The sequence below is a fragment of the Pezoporus occidentalis genome, unplaced genomic scaffold, assembly GCF_034315485.1.
Source record: "Pezoporus occidentalis ecotype Australia unplaced genomic scaffold, CSIRO_AGI_Poc_V1 ctg5, whole genome shotgun sequence".
Classification (NCBI taxonomy): Eukaryota; Metazoa; Chordata; class Aves; order Psittaciformes; family Psittacidae; genus Pezoporus; species Pezoporus occidentalis.
This window is the reverse complement of record NW_026915835.1, coordinates 11,519,392-11,538,880: the sequence shown is the minus strand read 5'-3', so window position 1 is coordinate 11,538,880 and position 19,489 is coordinate 11,519,392. Positions and strand designations below refer to the sequence as shown.

Here is a 19,489-nt window from a genome sequence, read left to right as displayed (position 1 = left end):
TTGCATTTGCAATACAGGTACCTGAAAACAGCAGGCAGTAGGCTCTTCCCTCCCCTCCTGTGTCATCCAGCTCCTGAGGTCCAAGGCTCTGAGAAAGGATGAGGGCTGATGGAAATGTACTGTTAGGTGCTGGTGGGTCATGGAGTCATTGCAAGGGCAGATTATTATCATTATTAGGTTCCAACTACCTCTTTCACAGTGTTTCTGATGCTGTCAGATTAATAGAATATTGTGCTAAGGCATGAGTGCTGTATAATTTTCTTGACCATATTTTCTAATACCGTCCTTCTAAGGAGCTGGCAGCAAATGTTGCTTTGTTATTTGAGACCTTCATTCTCAGCAGACACAAACACATATGTGTGTAACAGGAATACTAATGAAATTCTTGTAAATGTTAATTTGGAGGTGTGGGGTAGTATTTGCTTTCCATTCCTAAAAGCAGTAAGTGCAAGGCAACCGTTGCTTACAGCTAGAGAGAATCTTTTACCTGCTGTATGCCAGCATGCACTGGAAGCAGAGAGGAGCTTCTAAGTCAGACATTTGGCAACAACAGACATGAGTCTTTTGGCTGCATCACATTTCTGCATTGTTTAAATTTCCATTACAATAAAAACCTGTGGCTATGTTTGTGACAGCAAGCACATCACCCTGGCGTGGATCAGAACTAGCAAGGCCAGAATGGCCTCCCCACTATACAGGCTTGCACAGCTCTTGGTGTTACTGTTCCCACTGCAGATATCTGTAACCCTGCTTGTGGCTGGCAAGTCTAGTGGGTTGATGTCAAGGCTGCTTGGAAATCTCATCACAAGCAATAATTTTGAACAGCAGGTTAAATATTAGGCATCCTTCAGAGAAAACAGGGTGAGGAACTTAATATATGAAACAAAAGCAAACAGACTCTGAATTTGGAAATCCTTTCAAAAAGCAGTAGGTTTTTAATTATTTTAAGAGAGCAACTAAGTGTGATTTAGTTTGTATTATGATGTGGTGTATCAGCAGGCCTACGTTTATGTATGTTTACAGTTACTGCAGAGAAGTTAATTTAATGCAGAAAACTGAGGTTCTAAGACAAAGTGAGCCAGAGGCTTCAATACTTCAGGATGCTGCTTTCACACCAGCAGGTATCATCTTGTAATGAGTCATTTTGGCCTTAGTTAATACTACGTGGTTTAGCTATAATGAGAGGCAAAATTGATGATTACTTAGTTTTCTCCTGCTCTTAAATATTTTATTCATCTTTGACCCAAGGGGCTCGTATGTGCCTTTAAATCAAAGATAGCATATAGATGTGAAACTACTTCTAGTGGGTCTTCATGAGCCTACTGATGGGAGGAGTTTTCATCCCTTTCACTCACAGGAAATTTGGCAAGAGGAAATAAATCAGGTTGTGGCAACTGAAACCTGCCAGTGGTGATAGAAGTTTGTTAGTGTACAGCCCTTTTCATGCCGAGAAGGGCACAGATTCGGGCCATCTACAGGCATCCAGCTGCGGGATTTCTGACGGCGCTTGGCCTTGCCTGACCAGGTCAGAATACTTGGGCTGCATATCCCTAAATAATCACTGGAAGGAAGTAAAGTGATTAGAACATATTCATGCAGAGCCTGAATATGATAGGTGACAGCATTTACCCAACAGCTAGTAACACCATCATGTGTGTGAGAAGTGAGAGGAGGTGTGCTGAGTTCTTGTCAGTCTGGAGAGATTGAAATCCATAGTCCCCCCTTCCCAAGAGATGCCCTAGTGTGGACAGGGGCACCAGTTTAGAGAGAGAAGGAGAAAAAATACCCTTGTGGTGTGGCCCTATGCTCATGTTTTTCCCCTGGGAATGTGGAGGCTGCATTCTGTTCTGAGGGGTTTGTTTGCTGGCACGCTGGATCCTTCCTGGAGATTGTGCTTGCATGATATGGCTAATACCATGTCAAAACCAACACAGCCTTGTGCCAGAAAGCACAAATTCAATCGGTGCTTGTTAGAAAGTTGCTGTGCAAGTTTAAATCTCTTCCAGCATTGTAGAAGGGGCTATTTTCTCCTGAGAAACAGGATGAGGTATTGTCTGGCCTCTACAGCCAGCATAAATTTTAAAGCCAAAAACTATTTAGTTCAATAGAAGTAGAAGCAAACTTATATCTTATCCAGATCTGATTTTTTTTTCTACAGGCAGCTGACAGCAGATACAACATTAATGATGGCAGTTCTGGAGTATTTACAGGCTAGTATGTGCCTTAAGTGAGACCCATTTGCACATCTGTCCTTAAAACAAGTGCAGAAAGTGAATTCACTTTCACTGCCCAAAGGGAAACTCCTTTTTTCATAGGGTTTGGCAAAGGGGCCATTGAGAAATGATTGCATGTATGTGTGTGCATCAAGAGCAATTCTCTGTACTTTCTTTAGCAAAAGGGACATTGTTTCTTGAGGCTAACAAGGATGAAGAGCGACGTGGCTGCCTGCAGCCTTCAGCACTTGCAGACATTCTTAAGTACTCCCCTGGCTCACCAGTCCTTTCAGCACTGAGTGCTGACAGCTTGCTTCTGTAGCTCCTGTGCGCTCTTTCAATGACACCTTTGTCCCACAAAAGCAGTCTCTGACTTGTTTGTTTTTTCTTGCCTTGCCTGAGCCTCATTCACACTCCGTGAAACCACCAGGTAGCTCTGCCGGACAAATCTTGCCTTTCAAGGAGTAGCAAGGGCAAGAAACCCAGTTCATTTTCAGTGCCTGAGCTTTACTAATGAAATGTGTCTGCCTGTAGTAGGGAGAACTCAATTCAGTGACCCATTTTTGTGGTCCTAAGTTCAAGGAAAAGCTTGGTTGTCAGAACAAAGTACAACGTGAAGGGAGGTTAGAATGCACTGGCATGTTTTGTGGCCTCTTCTCCACCTTGTTTGCCAGTTGCATTCAATTACTCATTCGTCCTCCACCTTTTTCATCTCATTTGCTAAATTATCTCTTGCCTGCATCTCTTCATTCTTTATCGTTTGATGTTCGTTAGGCCAGTAATTACTTTTAATTCAGTGTTTATGAACTGTGGCTGGTATTTATAAACCTTGGTGCCACCAGTTCCACAGTTGTTCATAGATGTCCGAAAGTCAAAGCTGTTGACAGAAGTAGGAGTCATGAACTCGGACTGTATAAAAATCGTGTACTGAAGCTTGCACACTGTAGTGACTGTGAGGAGGAGAAATCTGATAGGCTTTCAGGCAGTTGGTTATTAACATGTCTCATTTGGGGGAGGAGAATAGCTGTAAAGGATGTTTTCCTCTGTGGCAGCTGCAGCCATGCTGATGGGAAAACAGGACAGTATCCACCAGCTAGCAGTGGTGAAACTCAGCCTCCTGGTTAGTCACCTTGGCTCATCAGCACCTTGGCCACCCAAGTCTGCAAGCTGAGAAGAGGTCATGAATGGAGAGGGAGACACAAAAGCATGCATATGTAAGCCGACATTAGAAAATAAGGGAAATAATCCCTGGATCATTATCTCCTTTAATTGTCACCTTTAGTTAAGTTCACTGCAAAAGTACATTAGAAAGTGTCCTTGAGTTGCCCGCCTTTGAATTTGCCCACATTCCCATTCCTCACCTGTTGTTCTCGCCATGCTCACATCTCACAGCACCTCATGATGTTTTCAGGGATTGGCGTCTGCTGGGGCAAACCATGCCCAGTGGGTTAAATTATCGCTAGGTGCAAAAGCACAACTCCATTGGCAACTTCATGGCTGCGTTAGGAGTAGACAGAGTAGAACTTACCTTGCTGAGCATAAAAAAAAAGATGGCAATTGAGAGTTTTCATCCTAGCACATTCCTCTGGTAATCTAAAACCAACACCAAATATTATCGGAGTTTCAATAGTATCTTAAGAGGTGGCAATCTGCAATAATAATGAATCAGTGTGCCTTAATAATGAATCAATGTATCTTGCAAGGAACAAAATTATGTGAGATTTTTCATATACATTTCTACCATCTTCATGTAGATGTATTCACGTTTAAGTGATCAAAATTGATGGATAACTGTATTACAGACTAAATTATGTAACGTTTGTGATTTCAAGGTAGGCTTGGGTTTAAATGTGAAAAATGTTTCTGAGCTACCTGCTTAATACTTGCACTGTAGTGCAAGTCAGATTAAGCCACAGTTAACACAAAATATTGCTTACATAGGTTTTTTATTACCATTTTATTTACAAACATTAGCTTTCACAAAAGCATCATGTATAGTAGTATTTAAATAATGGGCAGGTACAAACATGTAACTTCTTGTAATGAGATTCACTTTTAAGAAAACTGAAGAAGTAATGAAATAACTAACAGTCATCTCATACTTAAAGTTGCTTTTAAGAAGGAATATTAGGGAGCAAAGCAGAAGTAGCACTTTTTTTCTGACTAGCTTTTTGGGGCTAAATCAGCTGACTGGGTGGTTCAGTTGAATCGAATACTAGATTATCCCTAATGCTCAGGTATGCATCAAATACCATCGTGTGTAAGTTCTGATTTTAAGAAGCACAGTCAGAATGGTGCTTATTCTGCCTAAAACAGCTGTTTTGAACAATAGAATCATAGAACAGTTAGGGTTGGAAAGGACCTTAACATCATCTAGTTCCAGCGCTCCTGCCGTGCGCAGGGACACCTTACGCTAAATCATATCACCCAAGGCCTCGTCCAACCTGGTCTTGAACACTGCCAGGGATGGAGCATTCACAACCTCCCTGGGCAACCTATTCCAGTGCCTCACCACCCTAACAGGAAAGAATTTCCTTCTTATATCCAGTCTAAACTTCCCCTGTTTAAATTTTAACCCGTTACCACTTGTCCTATCACTACAGTCCCTAATGAAGAGTCCCTCTCCTCCTATAGCATCCCTATAGGCCCCCTTCAGATACTGGAAGGCTGCTATGAGGTCTCCACGCAGACTTCTCCAGGCTGAACAGCCCCAACTTCCTCAGCCTGTCTTCAGATGGGAGGTGCTCCAGTCCCCTGATCATCCTCGTGGCCCTACTCCAGACCTGTTCCCACAGTTCCATGTCCTTTTTATGTTGAGGACTCCAGAACTGCACACAATACTCCAGGTGAGGTCTCACAAGAGCAGAGTAGAGGGGCAGGATCACCTCCTTTGACCTGCTGGTCACGCTCCTTTTGATGCAGCCCAGGATACAGTTGGCTTTCTGGGCTGCAAGCGCACACTGAAGCTGGCTCATGTTCATTTTCTCCTCAACCAACACCCCCAAGTCCTTCTGTGCAGGGCTGCTCTGAATCTCTTCTCTGCCCAACCTGTAGCTGTGCCTGGGATTGCTCCGACCCAGGTGTAGGACCTTGCACTTGGCATGGTTAAACTTCATGAGGTTGGCATCAGCCCACCTCACAAGCGTGTCGAGGTCCCTCTGGATGGCATTCCTTCCCTCCAGGGTATCAACCAAACCACACAGCTTGGTGTCATCAGGAAACTTGCCAAGGGCGCACTCAATCCCACTGTCCATGTCAGAGACAAAGATGTTGAACAAGACCAGTCCCAACACCGATCCCTGAGGGACGCCACTCGTTAGTGGTCTCCAGCCAGACATTGAGCCATTGTCGACAACTGTTTGTGTGCGGCCATTCAGCCAGTTCTTTATCCACTGAGTGGTCCATCCATCAAATTGATGTCTCTCCAATTTAGAGACAAGGATGTTGTGTGGGACAGTGTTGAACGCTTTGCACAAGTCCAGGTAGATGACATCAACTGCTCTACCCCTGTCCATCAGTTCTGTAGCCCCATCATAGAAGGCCACCAAATTGGTCAGGCAGGATTTCCCCTTAGTGAAGCCATGCTGGCTGTCACCAAGCACCTTGTTGATTTTCATGTGCCTTAGCATGCCTTCCAGGAGAATCTGCTCCAGGATTTTGCCAGGCACAGAGGTGACACTGACTGGTCTGTAATTCCCCAGGTCATCCATTTTCCCCTTCTTGAACATGGGGGTTATATTTCCTTTTTTCCAGTCATCAGGAACTTTACCTGACTGCCATGATTTTTCAAATACGATGGCCAGCGGCTTCGCAACTTCATTTGCCAGCTCCTTCAGGACCCGCAGATGGATCTCATCAGGACCCATGGACTTGTGTACGTTCAGGTTTTTAAGATGGTCTCGAACCAGATCCTCTCCTACAGTGGGCGCAAGGTCTTCATTCTCACAGTCCCTGCATCTGCCTTCCAAGACTTGGGTTGTTTGGTCAGAGCCTTTGCCAGTGAAGACCGAGGCAAAGAAGTCATTCAGAACCTCAACCTTCTCCAAATCCTGTGTAGCCAGTTCTCCCAAGAGCTTCCTGAAGGGGCCTACATTCTCCCTAGTCTGTTTTTTATTTGCTCTGTACTTGTAGAATCCCTTCCTGTTATCTTTAATACCTCTAGCTAAGTGTCGTGGTTTAAACCCAGTCAGGCAATTTGTTCACTCACTTCCCCCCCTTCTTGCCCTCCCCCTGCTTCCAGAGGGACAGAGAGGAGAATCAAAAAGAATGCAACTCCCACGGGTTGAGGTAAGAACAGTTTAGTAACTAAGGTATAACACAGATCACTACTGCTACCACCAATAATAATAATGATAAAGGAAATAACAAGGGAAGAGAATACATCACCTCACCACCAGCCGACTGATAACTCGCCCCCCAAGCCCGACCAAGCACCAGCCCATACCTCCTCCAACCCCGCAGTCTCCCAGCCCTTCCGGGTAACTCCCAGTTACATCCTGGGCATGACGTGCTGTGGTATGGAATACCTCTTTGGTCAGTTTGGGTCAGGTGTCCTGTCTCTGCTTCCTCCTGGCTTCCCCTCCTCCCTGGCAGAGCATGAGGCTCACAAAGTCCTTGGCCAAACCAAAACATCATTGTTATCAGCTCTGTTCCCAGGCCGAAAGTCAAAACACTGCACTGCACCAGCTACCAAGAAGGAGAAACATGACGGCTACTGCTGAACCCAGGACACTAAGTTTTATTCTAACTGGGCCTTAGCTTTCCTAACCTGGTCCATATATTTCCGGATAACATCCCTGTACTCTTCCCATGCCACCTGTCCTTGCTTCCACTTATTATAAGCCTCTTTCTTCATTTGAATTTTCCTCAGGAGCTCCTTATCCATCCAAGGAGGTCTCCTGGCCCTCCTGCTGCACTTCCTTCTGGTTGGGATGCAACACTCCTGAGCTTGTAGCTTTTTAATTTGATTTTTTCCTCAGCAGCTCCTTATCCATCCAATATTGTGATGCAACAGTCGTGAGCTTGCAGTAGGTGATCCCTTGAATATCAACCAACAGTCTTGGGCCCCCTGCCCTCTAGGGCTGTATCCCATGGAACCTTCCTAAGCAGGTTCCTGAAGAGGCCAAAGTCTGCTCTCTTGAAGTCCAGGGCAGTGAGCTTGCTGCACGCTCTTCTCACTGTCCTGAGGATCAAGAACTTGACCATCTCGTGATCGCTGCATCCAAGGCTGCCCTGGAGCGTCACATTTCCAACGAGCCCTTCCCTGTTGGTGAGCACGAGGTCAAGCATGACACCTCTCCTTGTCGGCTCCTCTGTTACTTGCAGAAGGAAGTTGTCTTCTGCACAATTGAGGAAGCTCCTGGATTGCTTGTGCCGGGCCGTACCATCCTTCCAACAGATGTCAGGGTGGTTGAAGTCCCCCCATGAGAACAAGGGCCTGTGAGTGTGAGGCTTTTCCTATCTGTCTATGGAGGGCTTCATCCCCAGGTTCTCCTTGATCAGGCGGTCTGTAACAGATCTCCACAGTAATGTCTCCCATAGCTATATTCCCTTTAACCCTGACCCACAAACTCTCTGGATTGCTCACCTGTCCCCAGACACAGTTCCATACTATCCCTAACATAAAGGGCAAGTCCCCCTCCCTGCCTGCCAGGCCTGTCTTTCCTAAAGAGCCTGTAACCTTCCATTCCAACACTCCAGTCGTAGGAGCCATCCCACCATGTTTCTGCGATGCCTGTTATATCATACCCCCGTAGACGTGCACACATCTCTAATTCCTCTTGTTTGTTCCCCATGCTACGGGCATTTGTATAGAGGCATCTGAGCTGAGCTCCAGCTGAAGCCGACTCATTGGCTGGAGCAGCTGGGATATGTCTACAGTGCTCCAAGCATTTATTGTAGGTTCTGGCAACTGACTGGGTGTGTTGGAATGGAATGATGCCCCTCTCCCCCAGCACATCTAGTTTAAAGCCTCCTTGACCAGTCTGGCAAGCCTTCTACCAAAACTGCTCTTTCCCTTAGACCAGCTCCACCAGCCCCCACTAGACCTGGCCTACAAGCTTGGGTCCCATGTTCAAGCCACCCAAACCCCTAACTATGACACCACCCTTTTAACCACTTATTAACCTGGCTAATCCTCCTAGTTTTTTTTAGGTCCTCCCCTGTATCCTGGAGAATTGATGAGAAGACTACCTGAGCTCCAGAGCCCCTATCCACCTCCCCCAGGGCTCTGTAGTCCTTCTTTATGTTCCCCAGGCTACTACTATCTATATCCTTAGCACCCACATGTATCACCAGGAGTGGGTAATAGTCCGTGGGACTTACTAGAGCAGGCAGCCTCTCTGCCATATCCCTGATCCGTGCCCCCGGTAGGCAACACACCTCCCTTGAGATGGGGTCTGGCTGGCAGACGAGTGCTTCTGTCCCTTTCAGTGTAGAGTCCCCTACTACTACGACCCGCCGCTTTTTCCTAGCGGCACCAGTAGAGATCTTCTTTAGCAGTGCATCAGCCGGCTGTTTCTGGTGGGAGTGCGTTTCCTCATTAGCCCCTGCAGGACAGCAAAGTGGTTCTGCTGGGGACAGGGGATTTAGGGGGAAGCCCCTTGATTTTGGTTGTCCTTTTCCTTCTTTTTTTTTGTTGTTTTTTTTTGTCACTAATTCCCAGCTTCCCAGGTTAACGGCCTCCTTCTTTCCTTCATGAGGTAGAGGTGAAGCTCGAGGCCCCTGCACAGTTTGGGCCAGGAGCAAGCATTCCTGCTTCCTCTCAGCTTCCCTGACATCTCGCAGTCTATTAACAGCATCCCGCAGCTCAGCCCCTGCTGCGGGAGGACCTCCACCAGGGAGCACCGAGTGCAGCCCTGCCCACTGTGCACCCTCCCCTCACCAGACCAGCGCAGGCACTCTCCTCTCTACACCGCTCTGTCCCGCAGCTCAGCCCCTGCTGCAGGAGGACCTCCCCCAGGGAGCACCGAGTGCAGCCCTGCCCACTGTGCACCCTCCCCTCACCAGACCAGTGCAGGCACTGGTTGTTTTCTTCACTATATATGAAGGAATAATAAACAGCCGAAATGTAGCCAGCATTACTGAGGCACCTAAGCTGTTAGTAGAAAGCAAATAGAAGACATACTGTGCATCTCTAAATGCACTGTGCTTCCAGAAGGAGCTGTTCCATCAGCTTACTGAACGTATTTTAATAGTATTTTCTTTATGAGGTTCTTTCATGTAAAAAAAATAAAATACAGCTGAAGGACATTTATAATCTCTCACTGTTCTTTTCCTCAGAGGTGATTCACACCTAGGACATAAATTAAGACCAACCTTCCCTTGAGTCATCACGCGTTTGGGAATGCTTTCTTTTCAAGAGCCCAGCTATCCATGAGTGCTGCTGTTATGCCTGTGCAGCTCCTGGAGTATCTACAGTGCTCCCATTTTCCAGTGTGATGCCATCTCTTTTCTAGAGCTAGTGAGCACAGTAACATGAGAAACTTGGCAAAACAGGAAACTTTACTGTGACTTTTGGTGCTGCTCTTGAGCTGTAGGCTTGTTGAACTCTTCATGATCTCTAAAGGAAGCCTGAGATACCTTGATAATTGTTATCCAGGGCTGTGGTTAGGCAGAGTTGAGTAGCAGTGACAGCTGCCTGTCTTGAGACACATGTTGCAAAACCTAGGAAATGTCCATCTCTGAGACTGCAATACCAGAGAGCACAAGCTAAGAAACTGAAAGAGTTAGCTCTTTAAATAAGCATTCTTGGATTCCCGTTTCACCCATCCAAACAAAATAAGCGCATTTTTAAACAAATCTCATTGCCTGTCATTCCCCTTCCCGTGCCTCCCTTGCAGGGCCAGGCAGCTCTCCAGTTTTGCTCTCTACTCCAGCTGCTTTCAGTATCTCTCAGCACTTATTAATCCTATGTGGTATTTCACGAGTAGGGAGGAATGTCTCTTTCTCTGTGTCACCTCTGAAGCTTGTCCCCGGGTCTGTCCCATGACACCAACAACCCCCAGTTCCTCTCGGGACTGCCCCAGGTTACACATGTGCCCCATAGTCCCCACATGCCTGTCTCTCAGTTCCCTCCCCTTGCCCCTACGCAGGTTGTGCTTTCTTCCCATTGGAGGACAGCAGCCAGGGTAAGAGGGAAGGCAGGTAGCCTGCTTTTCTGCTCTCCTCTCCTTTCCTGTCTCTCTGGCACAAAACATCATTCTGATGGGTTGATCTTGTCTGGCTGCCAGATGCCCACCCAGATGCTCTCACATTCCCCCTCCTCAACAAGACAGAGGGAGAAAATGAGGTAGAAGAGCTCATGGGGCCGAGATCATGGGGATAGTGAGATCACTTACCACTCCCCATCACAGGCAAAATGGGCTCATCATGGGGAAAATTAATTTATTGCTAATTAAAAATAGATTAGGATGGTGAGAACCACAGCCTGCAACCCACTGTTTTCCTGGGCTCAACTTCACTCCTTCACTCGCAGCTCCTCTATCTCCCCCTTCCAGAGTACTGCAGGGAGATGGGGAATGGAGGTTGGGGTCAGTCCAAACAGCTCCTCTTTGCCACTCCTTCCTCCTCACACTTTTTCCATGCTTGAGTGTGGGCCCTCATGGCCTGCAGTTCCCATCAGAAAAGCCTGATCCGCTGTGCTCTCTCCATGGGCTGCAGAGGAATGTCTGCTTCACTGTGGAGCACCTCATCCCTCCTTGGTGTCTGCAGGGCTGTTTCTCACTTTCTTCCTCAGTCTGCCTGCGTGGCTTTTTTTTTTTCCCTTCCTTAAATATGCTTTTCCCTGGGGCATCACCACCTTTTCTGCAGGACTCAGGCATGCCCTGCAGTGGGTTGGTTGGAGCTGGTAGGAACTGGCTGTGTCCAGCATGGGGCAGCCCTGGCCTCTCCTCAGAGACCCCTGCCAGCACCACTGCCATACACTGTGGGTACTGTAAGCTGTGGATGGACAAAGCAATCTGCAATTCTCAGTCTTCAGGTGTTCATAAGACCTAGGTTTGTGGGACTTCTTGAAAACAATCTGTGAAAGCCTAGCTGACATCGGTCACCTGAAAGTTATTAGGTGCAGTGGTTTTGCTACATGTGATGGTGGAGGGAAGGCTCCTTCAGAGGTTGGCATTGGTGTTGAATTGAGTCAGAAATCAGGACAGCTGAGTTTTTCTGAGTTGAGTAGGGCGACATGGGTCCCAGCCTAGTGTCTCATGATGAACACTCAGAATGAAACACTGCTCATGAAGTTTTACCTCAGTTTTTACTTTCAAGTGTCCTGTGTCATAGAAAGCAGATGTAGCCCTTTCCCTTCACTTTCTGAAGACAGGCAGGTAAGTAACTTGAGGGTAAACCGAGTTTTTGATGGGTGTTACATGTGCAGTTTTATTTCAGATCTGCTGTGTGCATTGGTGTAGCCTGTTCATATGCCTGCATGCTGCTGGAGATGCTGTGGCACCCCGAGGTGACTTTGCCATTCTGTCACTTGATTTTGGGAAGCTCAGTGCAAGTGGTGCCATCCGGCCCAAGCAAGCGGATGTGTTGTGTGCCCTGATGTTGTTCTGGGACGAGATTAATTTCAGCACGCTCATATTAATCCATTATATGTCTCTTTCCAGCACAAATGGACCCCCGAGGCCTATCTCCCAGACAAATTAAAAGTGACAGTGATGATGACGACCTGCCAAATGTGACCTTAGATAGCGTTAATGAAACTGGATCTACAGCGCTCTCCATAGCCAGAGCAGTACAAGAGTAAGTATCGCATTCCCAGAGCAAGATGACTATTGCCAAGGTGTCCCCAGGCTGAAGGAGGCTCCGGCACGGCAGGGGTGTCCCCCCATCTGTGGGTCAGCATACCTGCCAGCATCTCTTCTGTGTATCTTTGTTCCCTTTAGGAAGAGATGGCTGTATCTCTTGCCTCTCTCTCATTTTCTTTTCCTTTCTTTCTGTGTGCCCTCATTATTAGGTAAAGTTTCATAATGAAATTGTTACTTCCCCTTTATTTACTTGCAGAGCTTTCAGTGTTTTTATGTCCTCTTCAAAGGGAGTCCAAGTCAGGCTTTCACTCAAAAACACATGATTTTTTTTCCTGACTGAAAGCAGCATCAAGGAGTTCATTCTAGTTACTGTCAATTAGGAACTACCTACATTTCTCCTGAAGGACAGTGTCACTGAAAGGAAATTAGTGAGGGACTTTGAGCAGTTTATCCATTGCTATTATTTTTCTGTGTACTTTTACTCACTGGACAGACAAATAAGTTCTTAATTTAATGTCTGCATTGCTTGTTTAGGAAAAAAAGGAACAGTTCATCATGAACATTAGCAATTCTGTAGATGCATGAGCTTGCTCAGTCACTGTAGCAGCTGGAAGGGAACCAACTGTGAGGTAAATAAGTATTAATATCCCCATTTTATAGGTGAGGAAAATGAGGTTATGTGTAAAGGTCACCCTGTAGGTCTGAAGCAGAGCTGGAAATAGAACTAGAGCCTCCAGGCACTGAAGCCTGTGCTAGAGCCACAAAGCACATTACTTTATCTGAGAGGTTCAAAATATGGACATTTTGGACATCATTAAAGAAGAAGGGATATAGTAAAGGCCATTAGACATTGTTATTATGTAATTTATTATAAATGAATTTTTGATGTCTTAATGTGGTATCTAAAAAGTAATTATATTTTGCTGTGCTTTCCTAGCCATCAGTAGCCAAAAGCGCTGATGTTTCCAAGCTGTGTTTGAGGAGGAACTACTTCTTTTGTGTTTTCACCAGACAGCTACTAATTCATCTTTTAGTCAAGCACACTAACTGTGATCCTCAAACCTATGTATTCCCCTTAAGCAGAGAAAGAGGTCTCTACAGGCAAGGCAGGGCATTGGCTTTCATTGTAATTGACATGCTCCCTTTCTGGATAAAGGTGATAAGGGAAGGGAAGGTTTCTTTTCTAGTGACACTATTGCTTCATAGACAGGCCTCACACGTATTTTGAATTTGCTAGTTACAGCACAAGGCCCTGAAGTGTCAAGTATTTTTTCTCAGTTTATAGCACACAATAATAAGCCAGAAAAGTAAAACAACCCATCATGATTTTGCACTAAATAGTTCAGTCTAATTAATGAGAAAAGGAAGCACAGGGCACTAGAAAGTGATTCTGCTGCACAACTGGCAGGCAGATACTGTTCTCCGTGATTGATATTACTTGAACACTTAGAGAATTGTTCAAACCATGAAAAGCATTTTAGATTTTCCACAGTGCATTCCACAGTTTGTGAAGGTAAATGTGTTGGAATATTACTTGGCTGGCTCTGGGGTTTAAGAATTAAATTAAGCAACTTAATAATATAACATCAACTCATCCTTGTTATGGGTTTTATTTAAACAGTAATCTGTTGGTTTATTTCAAAAGGCCCCTTAGGAAAATGTAATTTGACTATGATCTGCAATTTGTCTTCTTCTTGACTTCATTCTCAGTCACAGACACCACATACACAGCTGCTGAGCTGAAAAGAGACATTAGCACATTATACCGACTTCACTCAATCCATTTCTTTTGCAGTCTGTGATACGGTGCCTCACAGGCAGACCCTCTTCTGAATCTGGGTATCTAACACATACCTTCATATTAGACATCTAGCAAAGCAGTCCACTGAAAATAAAAGTCCGCATTCTACGTACCCTTGGTGCAGAGAGGAAAGTGCCTTTGAAGCCTTCCAAAGGGAGATCCGGTGTGCTCAATTTTAGAATCTAAACTTAGCAGACAGGAATTTCCTCTGAGGACGTGGAAAGGCACCTACTGTTCTGTACTGGGCAGCGTAGGGGCATGCATAGAAAGACTGCTTCAGTAGGCGGTAAAGCGTAGGTCTAGGCTAAGTGCTGAAATGAGGCAGGCTGGACCTCAGAGTCCAGAATACTGTCACACAGAGTGTGTTCTTTCTAAAGTGGGCTTGTAAGCTCTTCCTTGTAAACAGTTATGCAGTTACTAACAAAAATAACTTCTTGCATATACTGGCTCAGAGGTAGAGTGTGGTACCTCCAAAGGGACAGCAGCATCCTTTCCTTCAGTTGCTGTTCTGCAATCTTGTCTTTGTTAAACAAAATGCCAAGCCCAATTTGCAGATGCTGGTGGCAAGTGCGAGGTAGCAGTTGACCTTCTCCTGGTTGCTTTTCAGACATGTTTTAAATTATCCTGCATAAGGTTTATAAACATGTATATATGTATGTGTATATATTTGCCTATTGTTGCCTCTTTTCAAAGAGCAGAAAAGGATTTCAAATACCCTGCAGGGGATTGGTTTGGTGAGGCTTCTGACTTCCCTGTGCGCTATGTGTGGGGTTCAGGATTCATCTTGCTTAGTTAGACATCTGCAACATAGGTGTCTCATCCAAGCTAGTTATCTTGCCTCCCTGCATATGGACCAGATAGCAGGTGGCGTGTCCAGGCGATAATTCATTTGACCTATCCTAGCTGTCTAATTTAGGGAGGGAGAGAAGCACTCAAGCCCATGAGCTCCCGTTCCTCTCCATTAAGTGCAGACAGTGCAGACAGCTGCCTGGGACACATGTGTCAGCACTGCGGATCTCTGGTGTGAGGTGAGGGTACAGCAATCCATGGCACCTGACTGGGGAGTCAGCATGCCAGAAGCTGGGAGTAACAGGATGATACTGAATGCTCCACATCTTCCCTTGGATCTAAATCTGCCAGGTGGGGTTAGCAATACCAAGGTTTTAACCACGAGCTGAAGGAAATTAACTTACCGGTGTTTGGGGAGGAACTGTTGTTTTAATACAGCCATTTTTAAGCTTATTGTCTTGGAAATTACCCTTATGTGGCTGGGTCACAGGGCAGTTTGGAATTCCTGTATGACAGCTTTGCTTTTCACGTCCTCTAAAAATGGAAGGCATCCCCTATGTTGCTGCTTTGTTTCAGGTCCACTCAAGTCTTACAAGAAAAAAAATCCTTACCAATAAAAATTGTAACAATCAGACGCTAAGAGCCACATGTTTGGCGTTAGTTTTTATTCGCATAAACAGAATGTAATTGCTTGCATATTTGTAAAATGACCAAGTATGACTATTTTTTTCTCAGAGAAATGCCTTCTTGCTGCTAGCTTTATATTGGCTGAGCTTCCAGACTTCTCAGTAGTTCTTTTGGAATGACTTCATAGTCCTTCCTCAGCAAACCCAATCAATAATGTAAAGTTATAGATAAACAAAGTCATTATTTCAAGCAGGGTACTTTGATGAAATTTCTTTATGTGACAGTGCTGCTTTATGGCAGTTGCTGTGCCTTACCATAATATAGACTAAGAATAATTTATTAATCTCAGATAATATGCTCTGGCTGATAATAAATACTGCAGCAATATGTAGATTTCAGTGGACTTTGCACTGTAAGCAGCATTTCATCCTTTTTGTAGCGTGTTTTACAAACTTGATTTGACATGTAGCTCTCTAACAAAGAGCAGATTTGCCTCTATGCCTGACACTACAAATGCTTATTACACAGCAAGTATAGCATCATATATTCAGGGTCAAATCTCAGACATGCTCTAGAAATCTTTATGAAGCCAAGGGAGGAAAGGGTGTTAGTCAAGCCCTAGAAGACCAGTAAAACTTTTTAAAGGCCTCTCTCAGAGGTAGCATGCTGTTTCCTCAGCCTTGCAGCCATTCCATCCCTAGGCAGCCCTGATACAGTGGGGCTTGGGAGCCATCTCCATGGTACATAGTAAGGAAACCCTAAACAGGACAGTCATCTCCTTCTTTCCCTACACATTTGTGCAGTAAAGTATGTTACTTTACAGCATGCAGCTCTCTCCCTGAACACACAAAGTAAGATTTCCTGCTTTCAGATGCTGAGGGCAGAAATGGAGGGTGATTTTTAGCCTGAACTCTTGCTCAGTATATTGGTGAAAATCCGAAGAGCCAGAAATTCCTGCTTCTTTCTATAGATTTTTTCCTCCTTAGAGGTTGTAGGCTGAGGGAACTCCTTTGCCAAAACCATCTTTTTCTTTCAAATAATGTCAAGGAATAGATGGACTGTGCATATAAACTGTGCATATGAACAAGAAGCTTAAGGTAGCTTCTTTTTCTGGGATAACAGAGAGAGAGGAAATCCTGAATACTTAATAGTTACAGCTGCAGTTAATTCATAGAAATGTGATTTGTCATTTGGATGTGACTGTGGTGACCTTTAGCATGAACTCTTCTTTGCACTGAGCTGGGTGCCACTGAGTGCTTGCATGAAAATGAGATTAGGGGCTTTGACCCTACCCACATTCTCTTTGGTTACGCTTTGCAATTGATATATTGATGCTAATGTGATCGTTACTTTATTTTTAAATTCTGCTGGATTTTCTAGAACAGAATGGTTTGCATTATTGCAATGCAGTGGAAGATAGTTTTAGTGAGAAAGAAATTTCCCAGCAGACAGGCAGCATAGCCACAGTACCACTCTAGTCTTAAATAGGTATGTATTTTTGAAGTCTTGATATTTTCTCCTTAGATCAGCTTTTTCTCCCTCTTCTTCTTCAGTGTAAATCAGCTTTTGTGGTTGATTTTTATCTCTTCTGAGGTTTATAACTGCTTTCTCATCAACCATTCATTTTCTACACTGATGTTTTCTGTTTTCCTGCTTCAGCTGCAATCATCCCAATTAGTTATGATAAATATAATAAATAATTTCCAATTATTATGATAAAGTGTCAAATTACATTCATTTTACTGTTTGCACATCTGTATTCAACATGTTTCTGTGATACCCTGCCCATGGCAGGGGGGTTGGAACTAGATGATCTGAAGGTTCTTTCCAACCCTGACTATTCTATGATTACTACCGGTGTGCTATTCACTATATGGAACTTTCAACTCAGTTTTTTCTTCTACTTGCAGACAAAATACTTTGTCATGAGTCTCCAAGAAATGTAAGTGAGGGTGTTTTGGCAGTACTTGTGTGAACTTTCTTCCTCTCTCCTCTGGTACATCTGCCCTCCATGAACAAGTGTTCATTTTAAAACTGGCACAGTTGGGTGGGGATTTTACGTGTGGAGAACAGACTAGTGCTGGTCCAGAATTTCCCAGTAAAACATTTTTTTTCCACTGGAGAATGCCAATTGATCTAGAGCAAAATTGTGGGAATACATCAGTTTCAATTTTACTTTTCTTGTGAAGATTTCCCGAGTCTGGGATGCATTTTCCCATTGCATTGAGACTTTAGAATAGAAGATCTCACAGTTGCTGTAACACTCATGGAAGAAATTGGACTGCACACTCAGAAAGCAGAGCTGCCCGTGGGCTTCCCATCTCCCCACAGGCTGTTACACAGTGGGGCTTCTCAGCTTCCTACAGAGTCACTCTACAAACTGAACCGAGTCATTAAACATTAATAGAGGGAGGGGTGTGTGCAGATACATGAGTGAAAGATGCTGGTTATGTAGAGCCCTGTAAGGCAAGCAGTCATCTGTACTGCAGTTGATGCCCCCACTGTCATTATTTCAGGGATATTTGTGTTCTAGTTTTGTGTTATATTTTGTCAGCAGTCTTAGATACATGTCCTGTGGCAGAAGAGGTTTCTGCAGTGAAAAGTGTTGCTGGGTTGGAAGTTGGCTAATGACCCAAAGGCGCTATTGAGGTGACAGAGGTGCACTGTGTCTCAGCTACCTGTGTGCAATACTGGTGTCCTGGTTTTGGCTATAACAGTTATTTTTTTCCTTCTTAGTCCAGTTTGTACATATCCTTGCAGCAGGGTTCATCTCTCACAGTGTAATCTACCTAAAAGCTAGGCTTCAGGGTTCTAGATTTCCCTCAGAGAAGAGATGCACATACTTCTAGGTCCAGCCATCTCATCAGTTGTGATCATCTACCTTTTGGAGGTGCCTGCCTTCTTCAGTGGTTATTTATAAGGACCCTGGACGAACAGCTTAGGGAGAGTGATGATAAAAACTTAACAGTGTTGAATTTATATATGAAGACCCCTCCTCTGTGTTTTTCTAAGGCCATGCCAGAAGCCTGTGACTCAAGAAGAAGCTTAACCAGTACATTTACACTTTGGGTCTGGCAACTATTACAGGTGTGATTTCTCCTACCTACATGCAGTTCAGATAACTTTCTGAAGAAGTACTGACTTCGTCTACAGTTTATTTATATAGCACTTCATAAGCTTTCTTCAAGCAAAATTTGGAATCTCAGAATTCTGTGAATGTATATAAAAGTGAATGTGCCTAAATCTGTATGAAGAACTTCTACTGCAAGAACTTGAAAGCCCTTATATACCTTTGGGAATTGCTCTTTAGCACTAACTCTGAGCCTTTGGTTTTAGTAATCCAAATGAGCCTGTTGTAAAAAGGCTTAATAGCCTGGCAGTTGAGCAGTAAAATCAAAGGATACCATTCTGTGCATACACACAGATTCTAGGATTTTTGGTATGGAAATTCAATGGTATAAATCCCAGAGCTTTTTGCCAAGGTAACAGGTTTCCCATCAGCCAGCGATCATTAGGAGCAAGGGCCAGGTAGACAGCAACTGTAAATCAAAAGCAGCTTCTACAAAGAAACTGACATCACTGCCTGCTTTGAAAGGATGGTATTGCTTAAATGACAGTGTATTAGGAGGTAGAGATATTGTTAAATAGTTTCCTGAAGAAAGCTAATTTGAAAATAGAAGTGCTTTTAGCTTGGTCTACACAAAATTATATTTTCCTGTCTCCCCTGTAACAGTAAATTACCTTGAATGTTGAGTAGATCTAAAGCAAGGACACATTGCCATTAGGATGTCTGGATTTTTTTCTCTTGAGTCGCTCTGAAGTCCTAGGCATTGCTCTTCAATACATACTTTACCACACTATTGCTAGGAGTAACATTCTCCTAAGAGAAATATTTAAATTAGGTATATAATAAGCTGGAAGAACCAAGGAATCCTGGTTCTGTAAAGTCCAGAGGAGTTTTACCATTAACTTTATTGGTTCTGATGATTAACCCTGAAACTGTAAAAGAAGTCTGGATGCTAAAAAGAAAAAAAGTAACTTAGAGTATTTTTGGGACCAGTATGGTGCAGCAAGAGAGGCATTTGTAACATGTATGGGTTCATAGATACCTTTATGTATGTCTCTTTCATTACCTTTATCTGTCAGAATAAACTTCCAAAGATCTTGTTTCCTAGCATCAGTTCAGTGTCTATATTGAATAGTCTCTTATAATTATCTTTTAACAAAATAGACAAAATTTGTTAATTAATTTAAATTTTAGTCTACAAAGTGCCAATCATTTCCAAGTGGTTATCAAACGTTGCCATTAT

The 19,489-nt window shown here is 44.2% G+C and overlaps 1 protein-coding gene across 7 annotated transcripts in view; it reads left to right on the top strand.

The window, feature by feature from the left end:
• KLF12 (KLF transcription factor 12) overlaps nucleotides 1-19,489 on the top strand; it is a 263,442-nt gene that overhangs the window by 172,890 nt on the left and 71,063 nt on the right. For all 7 annotated transcript variants that reach the window (XM_062636889.1, XM_062636888.1, XM_062636890.1 and 4 more), the window contains one exon: nucleotides 11,822-11,957. In XM_062636889.1, the coding sequence (XP_062492873.1) occupies nucleotides 11,822-11,957 (136 nt within the window). The remainder of the gene's footprint in view (nucleotides 1-11,821; nucleotides 11,958-19,489) is intronic.